Source organism: Punica granatum, chromosome 8 (genome assembly GCF_007655135.1).
Source record: "Punica granatum isolate Tunisia-2019 chromosome 8, ASM765513v2, whole genome shotgun sequence".
NCBI lineage: Eukaryota > Viridiplantae > Streptophyta > Magnoliopsida > Myrtales > Lythraceae > Punica > Punica granatum.
In genome coordinates this window covers 5,903,250-5,914,275 of record NC_045134.1, presented here as the reverse complement: position 1 = coordinate 5,914,275, position 11,026 = coordinate 5,903,250, and the positions used below count along the sequence as shown (strand labels likewise).

The 11,026-nt window shown below is 38.8% G+C and overlaps 1 protein-coding gene across 1 annotated transcript; it reads left to right on the top strand.

Annotated features, from left to right (window-relative positions):
* The first annotated feature begins 3,907 nt into the window (after positions 1-3,907).
* LOC116188138 (F-box/LRR-repeat protein 15) lies at positions 3,908-10,978 on the top strand. Its single transcript, XM_031517301.1, has 17 exons — positions 3,908-4,627; positions 5,704-5,977; positions 6,092-6,224; positions 6,387-6,486; positions 6,635-6,832; positions 7,047-7,317; positions 7,395-7,493; positions 7,589-7,677; positions 7,776-7,875; positions 7,969-8,139; positions 8,552-8,704; positions 9,013-9,173; positions 9,265-9,463; positions 9,643-10,079; positions 10,178-10,241; positions 10,374-10,460; positions 10,547-10,978. The coding sequence occupies exons 1-17, from the start codon at positions 4,344-4,346 to the stop codon at positions 10,625-10,627; spliced, it is 2,901 nt and encodes a 966-aa protein (XP_031373161.1). The 5' UTR covers positions 3,908-4,343; the 3' UTR covers positions 10,628-10,978.
* The last annotated feature ends 48 nt before the right edge of the window (positions 10,979-11,026 follow it).

Genomic DNA, 11,026 nt, shown 5'->3' with positions numbered 1-11,026 from the left:
TGGAGAATGTTCGGGAAAGTATAAAATGGGCTAGGGTTTATTTGAAATTAATTTTTGAAATTCAGGGCTGGTTTTAAAATGAATAAATGTTGCAGGGACTAAATCGAAACAAATTGAAAAGTTTACTGGAGCGATTTTACATTCTAAAAAAAATCAGGGAACGTTCTGGAAAGAATGAAATAGCCCGGGACGCGTTTGAAAAGAATTTTGAAACTCTGGACTGATTTTTAAAAGGGATATATGTCACAGGGACTGAATTGAAACAAATGGAAACGTTTCCTGAGGTGGTTTAAAATCCTGAAAAATTTGGAGGATGTGCTAGAAATAATGAAATAGCCCAGGCTATGTTTGAAATGAATTTTGAAATTTAGGGCTGATTTTAAAAATTAATAAATTCTTCAGGGACTAAATTGAAATAAGTTAAAAAGTTTGACGGAGCAGTATAAAATTCTAGAAAAAATTAGGGACTTGATAACAATGTTAAAAATGTCCTGGGACTGATTTAAAATGGATTTCGGAATTTGTGATAATTTGAAAAATAAGAAGAGTTGAGGCAGGACTAAAATGAAACAAATCAAAAAGATAGAATAATCGAATTAGACATAATTTTGATAATCTATGCAAGCAACGAGCAATTATTTCATGTCATCATCATCCAAGCAATCACGATATTTAATATGAAGCCCTAAACATGCCGCTAAGTTGAGATTTTACCTAGTCCGAAAGTTTGGGGACGTTTCTGTAATATAAGAAAACTACCGGACGGGTCGGGTCGGGTCGGGTCGGATCGGTCAGCCCGTCCGAAGGAGGAAACCGCCCGGAGGGGCGTTGGGCTGGACTGGATTTCGGGTCGGACTGGGACTTGGGCCGCGAAAGGCGTTGGGCCGCGGCTGACGGGCTGGGCTGGCTGGGTTGGACCTGCAATGGAAACGCAATGGGCCGAAGCCCGTTAGTGGCGAATTCGTCGGACGGTAACGCGGGCGGCGCTGAGCGGCTGAGAGCGGCGGTTCCGGCCGTTGGGCGCCGCAACGACGGCGCGAAGAGGAGCGGGTGAGTGTTCTGAGCGCCGCCTGGGGGACGCCGGTTCCGATCTGGGCTTCACCGGTGGCCGGAACGGTCGGGATTGCGGAGATTTCAAGGTTTTCCGGCGCGGTTCCAATCGAGCTCCGATTTGCAAAATTCCCCCCAATTCGAGAAGAATTTCGCAATTTCTTTTACTGGGTTCTGTTGTGTCCCAGCCGAATTTCATTTCTGTTTATTTAATTGCAATTTCTTCCCCGTTTCCGTTGAGATTTCAGCCGATTTGGAGAAAATCGCGGAAAACCGCGATTTGGGGCAGTTCCGGGCCGGCGGGGATCGCGGGCAGCCGGTGAGCGCTGCCCAGCCTGCCCGATTTTTTTTTTTTTAAATGCCGGCGGTCCTGGGCAGTCGGTCAACGCTGCCCGGCCCTGCCCGAGTCTTTTCTTCTTTTTTTTTTGTACATATATAATTTAATTTAATTAATTAATTAATTTTTTTTAAGAAAATGTGATAAATTAGGAAATGACAATTTTGCCCCCCTCGGAGCCAATGGACCGAAATTAGGTGCTGACAATAGCGATAACTTATATAGAGATATATATACGTAAAAGAGAACACGTCCAATGCACTGGTTAATAGTATAATTATACCATGTGATATTATTATGAACAACGCAATTGCCCATTACAATAATTTCACTAAAATTTTCACATTTATGAGGTTAACATTCTAATACAACTTTATTTTTATATCATAAAATTTATGATAAGGGAAAAATTGTAAATTTTAAGTGTAATAGAAAAGTGATTAGAATAATACCATTTTTAATTTCTATATATATTAACAGGAAAATTTTTCTTAGTAAATTAATAATTTAAAGACCTTCCAAAAATGCAATGAGTTAAAGTACTTAATATTTTTGAATGGAAAAGATGAATTTATTTAAAGATTTCAATTTTTTTTTATCTTTATTAATATTATAGAATATGAGCTTATGATGTTACTCTTATCAGACCTTCAATTGATAATTTGATATAATCAAATGGATATTGCAATTTTTTAATTAAAGCAAAAACGATTACAATTCTAGCATCACAATAAATATTCAAGAAATATATATTTTTCTCTTATGTTTTAGTTCGTTCATATATATATATATATATATATTAAACCCATTTTACATATCCTTAATTTATTAGTATTCATCAATGCACGAACCATTTTGATTAAAGAAGATCCATTATTTAATGAAAGTGTCAATTATGATATTAAACTTTTGAAAAATATCACAAGAATACAATACACTAACTAAAAACTTGTGCATTGCATGGGCCTAAAAACCTAATAAGTAATTATGTTTAAATTTTTATATTCTATCCTCAATTGAATAGTTTATATAACGAGAGCAGTTAAAGTGTAAATATATCATTCTTATTAATATAAATAAGTGAATATGAAAAACAATAATTAATTGAATTTAAATTTATCTAACAAAATCATATAAGGTAATTTTGTGACCCGCATGTAGAATTCTTAAATAAAGTCATTGTTTTATATTAATGATGAGTATATGTAGAGAAACGAAGTATATTTAAATATTGTAAAATTATAAAAAGAATTTCTAAAATCAAGTAAAGAGTCAATTTCCCCCTTTTTTTTTTAAATTTTTTTCTTGAAAAATCAATTTCAATTTTCTAAGTAAGTCGGCAGCATCTTATATTCTCAACAATTGTCTCCACATTGTTCTTTCTTGTGTCATTTCTATACATAGACGTCAGACATGCCATTTATCAGGAAACTTTTCTTGTCGGTTTCAAAATTAGATGTCAGACATGCCTCAATTCATGAAACTTTTGTAGAGTAAGATGTTATCTCAAGTTGTAGCGAACCACTAATACGATTTTTTCATGAAAGTTGAATATATACTTGCTTTTGTGAAATTTTCGGCAAAGCTAAATGTATATGCAATACTATTCCAAATTCGTTTCGATTCTCATCTAAAACTTCCTGTTTTCTTTGAACTGCATGTATTTCTTTCTATATTTCTATCCACACTCTAAAATTATCGTTACGATGATATTTGTCCAATTGTTTCTTCTCATCCCACATTGTCTCTTCTCAGGAAATCAACGTTCCAATCATAATCGAGTTTGCACCAGAAGAGAAAGCGATTTCGCGTCCAGTATGTATGAAATGATTTTTTAAGTTCACCATTTGTAGAATTTTCAGCGCATTGAATTTGAAAAAGTCTCTCGTACCTCGATTAATTTTAAGATTTTAAATTTTTCAAAAGACTCAATTATATATCAATCCATACAAATAATATAGACATATTAAAGTTTGTTGAGTGTGATATATCAAAGAAAATGTAGAAAAAAAATCATTTAATCGGAATTTCAAAAGGCAAATGCACGAATTTCTCAATCGCAATTAAATTTTTTGAGCAATGAAAGGACAATAAATCACGAGTTGATGATTTTAAGTTAGCGGCCGGTCAATCAACTAGAAATTTCTTACTAAGAGCTTAAAGTCACCAAAGAGAGCTCGTTTCGCGTTTCAAGTTTTATATTATTTATTGATATAGTTATTGTTGATAATATATATATATATAGTAGATATGCAGCATATAGATAGGAAAAAAATTATAATAGATATAGGTATATATTGTATAAATACTATGGATAATAGTAATAATAAAATAATTGTATAAATACTATAAATAATAGTAATAATAAAACAATAGTAAAAAGATACCACCAAACGGAAACGACGTCGTATCATGAAGCAACAATTCTTTTTATAACCTTTGATCTCCTTGGGCATTAACCTCGTCTTCATCAAAACTCCGTCAATTAAAGCCAACAAAACCGGAACAGAAAAAGGCCAAAAAAAAAAAAAAAGAGGCAGAGAGAGAGAGAGAGAAACGGAGACAAAAGTCCTTTGCTCTGCTTAGCAAAAGCATTCATGTTTCGCACGAAGCGCTTCTGTTTGAGAAAGGAAGCTGCAAAGACCAGATTTTTATCCTTCCATTGCCGCCGATCCCCCTCCTCCCCCACGACCCAGAAGCCGAAATCTGCCCCATAACCCGATTTCCCTCCAGATCCCCAAGAGAATCCTTTAGCCTTTGCTCCACCCACCCGATCTCTCCGTCCACAGTGCAGCCGAGCTCGTCCCCGACCTGATTCTTCGACTTTTGGGGCGTCCGGCTTGGGGATTTGCATTGCATTCCCCCCTTTGCTTTTCTGGTTCTGGGGGCTTGGCCGATTGTGAGATGGCGCTCACGATCGCGTCCTAGGGTTTGCGATTGGGTGCCCCGGATTTGCATGAGGAATTGGGGGCTGTGCTGCCTCTGCTTTTTTGAACGGGAAGACAAGGAGGATAAGCCGCGCGCGATGAAGTTCAACGATTTGGAGAAGGAGGGCGAGGTGGAGGATAGCGCGGGCGAGTGGCAAGGGCTCAGATTCTGCCGGGCGGGAGGTGCTGAGGGAGAGAGCTCGAGCTCTGGCGCAGCAGCAGCAGCGCCGGAGGATGTCGTGGACATGTCTGTCGAGGAGTGGGGCTGCCGAGATTTGCATCATAAGCGTGCCAAAGTTCACTCCGGTTCTGTGTAAGTTTCATCTATGTCTCCTTAATTTTGATGCTGCCTGCTTGTTTGCTTTTGTATTTTTCTGCATAATTTTTGGACTTCTCGGGTCGGGTATTCTGGTGAGACCGCGCATGAGAGGTCGGGCAATTGCTTAAAGGAGCTAGCTTGTTGAAGATTATGTGGCTTTAAGCTGTTACTGTTTTAATTGTTTATTATGGTGTCGAAATATTTCATTTTTAGACCAAATGTCTGCTATAGAGAAGAAAAAAAGAAGAGGGGAGGAAAGTCTCCGACTTTTGGTTTCATCGAAGTGGAGACATGAGTTAAGATGTGAATAAGAGAATATCCTCAGTGAATTGTGATCGGAAGTCTTGGTTGTGATCCGATGTGATAACATGTAGGTTGCCCTTATTGAAAAGGTTGGGGTTTGGTTCTTTTTACTTTTTCTTTTTGAGGCTGTTGAGGAATATATGACTTGAAAGTTTGGTGTTGGAATCATTGATGTCAGGATTTTGGAATATTGGAGTGATGACAGGAGGTTTGTGATACCACACCAGGTGCAATTGACTTTAGCGCATAATAGAATTGGTTTGGCGATGAAATGGACTTTGGCTTGGAATCTGACAAACATACAAAGAAAGGATTAGTTAGAATAGAATTTGGGATGAAGTGGTTCTAGTTTGTCTCCAGGAAAACTTCACCTTGAAAATTCGGGCCATGATTAAAAGAAAGTTGAGAAACATCAAGAATTTGTCTGGGAACGTAAAAATGTAAACTTCAGGTAAAAAGAAGGTGCTGCCTCTAAGATGTTTTGCTGGATCACCGAGCTGATGTAGTAAGAGTTGCAGTGAAATTATGGGCCAAGAGAAGGTTTTGAGCCTCAGTCTGAAGGTCTAAGCTAAGTTCCATTGCGGAGAGGTCTAACTAGACAATTCTGTCCTGTCACAATATCAGGCTATTGCAAAATAACAAGCAGGTGGCTTTAACAGTATATATCAATTTACTTACTTGGATGGGAACTTTTATTTTGTTGTAAAGTAGGTTTTTGCTGTATTCTCTTAACAGACTTTTAATGCTTTTCTGTTTTATCTTTCCAGGAACTCTAATCATGCGACACCATGGTTCAAAAACACAACCAATTTGATTTCAGATTCAGATGGGCATCCTTCAAATTTACAAGGCCCTTCAGCTTCAGCATCTAAGAATGGGTTGTTTTGTGGCACATATATGCTGAATGATGTAGATGTTGAGCATTCTCTTGAATACAATGATGAGATGGAAGAGGATGGAGATGGGGATGGAGATGAAGTCAGTGAGAAGGCAGAAGACTCAGAAGTTAGAATGGATCTCACAGATGACTTACTACACATGGTATGTACATTTCTTTTACCTCTCTCTGTGGCCCCACTTTCTGATTTCTTGTATTGTTAAGTTGCTTTACCCCACTGATCGGATCTTTTTCTTTGTCTCTAAATTTTTGGACAGGTTTTCTCTTTCTTGGGCCACACTGATCTTTGTCGTGCAGCGGTAGTCTGCAGGCAGTGGCAAGCAGCCAGTACACATGAAGATTTCTGGAGGTGTTTAAATTTTGAGGACAAGAACATATCAATCGGGCAGTGTGAGTTTCTGAAAGCTCCTCTCTTTGATTCCTTCAAGGATTGCTAGCATATATAAAAAATGTATTACCTGTTATGGGGCTTTGCTAGGATCTCAGTATCATATTCATATCCTGCTATATTGGCTTATGTAGAAAACTAATTTCTTTGAATGCTATATATAGTTGAGGATATGTGTCGACGGTATCCAAATGCCACCGAAGTCAATGTTACTGGTGCTTCCTCAATGCATCTGCTTGTAATGAAAGCTGTGTCATCATTGAGGTGCTTAATTATTATTATTTCATTTATTTATTTTTTTACTTGGAACTACTATTTACTTTTTTTCAGTTTCTTAGTAATTTTAAATTGTAGTTCAATGTAGTGGTTCCTTACTAGTGCTGTTTATTTTATATGTTTCTGTTGCTCTTAGAAATCTGGAGACCTTAACCTTGGGAAGAGGGCAACTTGGGGACACCTTCTTTCATGCCCTGGCTGATTGTAACATGTTGAGAACTCTAAATGTCACTGATGCAACTCTGGGAAATGGTATTCAAGAGATCCCCATTAATCACGACAGGTTGCGTCACCTTCAACTGATAAAATGCCGTGTGATGAGAATATCTGTCAGGTAAGAGTCTCACCATTGAGACATTTAGGGTGCTTTGTTTTGGTTATGTTAAACTGTGGAAATTTTTTGTTCAAGTGTCCTATTTTCCCCTTGAAGGGCAATGAATATATAATACAATGTTTGAAAGTTTTATATTGCGTATAAAGGATAAAAGAAAGGTGCTTCTATACAAATGTTACCTTTGTGGTTTTTCTGAAACTTAAAATTTTTGTAGGTGTCCTCAACTTGAGACAATGTCTCTAAAACGGAGCAACATGGCCCAAGCTCAACTCAATTGTCCCCTTCTGCATGAACTCGATATTGGATCCTGTCACAAGCTCTCAGATGCTGCAATTCGTGCTGCAGCACTTTCATGCCCTCTATTGGAGTCTCTGGACATGACTAATTGCTCCTGTGTTAGTGATGAAACTCTGCGTGAGATATCTGGTGCCTGTGCTAATCTTCGAATCTTAAATGCATCATATTGCCCAAGCATTTCCCTTGAGGTAACTTTCATGTACTTATAATTTCCTTCTGGTGATATTGGCTTGGATGATGTTTAACCCCGTTTTTCTGTATGTAGTCTGTGAGGCTTCCAATGCTCACAGTTCTTAAGCTCGACAACTGTGACGGCATAACTTCGGCTTCCATGGCTGCAATAGCATATAGCAATATGTTGGAGGTGAAGATTACTTTTCATCATTTTGGTGTAATTAAATATACAGCGACTTAGCTGTGAGTATGAGGCTATGAGAAATTGATGTGTTGTTGCTGCAGGTCTTGGAACTCGACAATTGCAGTCTGTTAACATCTGTTTCCTTGGATCTCCCTCGTTTGCAACATCTAAGATTAGTACATTGTCGCAAGTGTGTACCTTGTTCTTTCACTCTTTGGGTGTTTCTTGTGTGATTTTTGTTTCTTAAGTTCTTGAACTGATCTTCTATTCAAATTTTCAACCTTGTAGGTTTGCTGACTTGAATCTGCGGACTCTCATGCTTTCATCTATAATGGTTTCCAATTGCCCTGCATTGCACCGAATTAACTTAACGTCAAATTCACTGCAGGTATGTGTTTTGATGAGGGATCAGCTTTTGTGATGGTTTTACTAAGTCGTGACAGTGATATAATAAGTAGCGGATTACTTGATGTTCATGCAGAAACTAGCCCTGCAGAAGCAAGAGAGCCTAACCACATTATCATTGCAATGCCAGTCGCTGCAAGAAGTGGACCTTACCGACTGTGAATCTCTCACAGATTCCATATGCGAAGTGTTTAGCGACGAGGGCGGATGCCCTATGTTGAAATCATTAATTCTTGATAACTGCGAGGTTTGTGAACTGATCCCCTCTGTTTCATTTTTATAATCGAGAAAATTTGTTTTGGGTGCAATTTTCTGATGATGTTATGTCTCTGCCTTATGTCCTGTTTTTAGGAGCCAGACATGTCTTACTTTTTGTAATAGGATTAGGGAAAATTCTTTGCGGAGGAGCTGCATTTGCTTCGAGAGTTGATGCATCCTCAAAGTATAATAGTAAGAGAGGTGGATGACCATACTGTTGTAAACTAAAATAATATGAAATGGAGGCTTTGGTTGTCAGGATATGGTTTCTTAGTTTCTCTTTGTTGCTTTACGTATTAATCAGAATAATTTAGTAAACCAATTTAGATACTCTGTTCTTTTGCCCTGGCTTCAGTTCTGTCCTCATTCTAATCTTTTATTTTTATTTTTTTGGTTTGCAGAGCTTGAAGGCAGCACGATTCTGCAGCACTTCCCTGATGAGTCTATCCCTTGGGGGCTGTCGAGCAGTTACTACTCTTGAACTCACCTGTCCTTATCTCCAGCAAGTCTGCTTGGACGGTTGTGATCACCTTGAAAGAGCATCATTTTGCCCGGTGAGCAATTTCAGAACTGTTTATGTAGATTTTTTATCTCGTAAGGGTCTTATTCAAGAACATTGACTTCTTGTTTACTGCCAATTGGATTGTCTGGTAATTTTGCGACTTGTGCTTTTCCAATGTTGGACTATAATTAATGTCATGTGTGGCTGAGTTGATAAGCATAATAAGGGGCCTGCTGAGTTTCTTCTTTTTTTTTTTTTTTTTTTTCGATCTGGAAAGATAAACTGATGAATTGGAGCATCCATAAGAATTAAGTGCCATGAATGTTACTCTCATGGTGGATGAATTGCTTTTCTTCTCAGGTCGGTCTCCGGTCACTCAATCTTGGTATATGCCCTAAGTTGGGCATGCTTGTAATTGAAGCACCTAACATGGTCTCACTAGAATTGAAAGGATGCGGGGTTTTGTCGGATGCTTCCATTAACTGCCCTCTACTAACGTCCCTAGATGCTTCATTTTGCAGGTAATAAGCATATCTCTTTTGCTGTTTTCAGATACTGCATTATTCTCGTGTGTAGACAATTGGTTCTCATCTCATTACTTTAACCATGCAGCCAACTGAAAGATGAGTGCTTATCTGCGACGGCGGCTTCTTGCCCTTTGATTGAAACGCTGATATTGATGTCATGCCCATCTATTGGTTATGACGGGCTTCGATCCTTGTGCTCGCTTGATCATCTGAGCACACTTGACCTCTCGTACACATTTCTGATGGACTTGCTTCCAGTGTTTGAGTCCTGTCTACAGCTCAAGGTACTGACTGAGCCATCAGTTATTATAGTTCATAATCTATGAATTTTCTTCGAGCTAATTACTTCATTTTTCCATCAACTGTATGTCAATGGTAGCTCAAGTTACTTTATAGCTCTTCTTTATTATCGTTTCGATTGTTCGGATTGCTTTCTCCTGATATTTTCCTTCTCTTTCTCTAGGTGTTGAGACTGCAAGCGTGCAAGTACCTGACCGACTCTTCTCTTGAGCCCCTCTACAAGCAGGGAGCTTTGCGCTCTCTTGAGGAGCTCGACCTATCGTATGGCTCCATCTGTCAGTCTGCTATAGAGGAGCTTCTTGCCTGCTGCACCAACCTCATTCATGTGAACTTAAACGGCTGCGCGAACATGCACGACTTGGATTGGGCCACTGTTGGGCCTTCTGATATGATCCAGTGCGAGAACTTGCTCAGGCCCACTGATGAATCGCCCGAGCGACTGTTACAGATCCTCAACTGCGTGGGCTGCCCGAATATCAGGAAAGTCCTCATACCACCGTCAGCTCGGTGCTTCCATCTCTCATCGCTGAACTTGTCCTTGTCAGTGAATCTGAAGGAAGTCGACATCTCTTGTCTCAACTTGTGCTTTCTTAATTTAAGGTACAGAACTACTTGGGTTTTTCTAGATCTGTCTCGGGGTAGTTCACGTATCTCTTCTTTAGCTTGATTGCTTTTATTTTTTCTTTGTTCTTCTACAGCAATTGCTCCTCTTTGGAGATATTGAAGCTCGATTGCCCAAAATTGACTAGTCTCTTCCTTCCGGTAATTGACCATAAACTAAAATCTTCTAAGGCACTTGATCGTTTTTCAGTTTCAATTGAGTCATATGTGGTATAGGTTGATTAATACATTTTAGCATGTAAGGTTGCCTGATTTCCTGTTGCTTTTGATCAGTCATGCAACATAGATGGACACACACTGGAAGCTGCAATATCACAGTGCAGCACGCTCGAGACTTTAGACATCCGCTTCTGCCCAAAGGTATGACTCCACGACCGCCCCTCTATGTACCATCCTACCAACTTAAATCAATGATCTCGTCTCCTACCTTGTTAATGGACTTACAGATAATCTCGGTGAGCATGGGGAGGTTAAGGACTCTGTGCCACAGCCTGAAGCGGATCTTCAGCAGCTTCCAGCCTGTGTGATTAAATAGTTCGACTGTATTGGAAGGAACTCGTCTCTTCTGCTAGTGCTTTGTTTGCTGCGATTATTTATCGATGTAGGTTAAAAAGTGAGGCTTAGTCGGTGGTACATTGTGATGGATGCTGTGGTCTGCGTGTATAATCAAATGGTTGATAATCCTGTCTGATGTCCCTTTGTTTTCAATATTATTGTTCATGTATAGGGTTGGTCTGTGTGTTGAAAGCGAATAGCCAGCTGTAACAAATAATTATGCTTTGGTTCTGTTGCCGATAGCAGTTGTATTGACGCTAATGTCTATGTAACTGATGTCTACTCGAACTCTTATTTTCGACTGAAATATGTGTAGTTATAGAGAACATCGTCGTCATTCTGGAAAACATTTTCAACTTAACATATATATT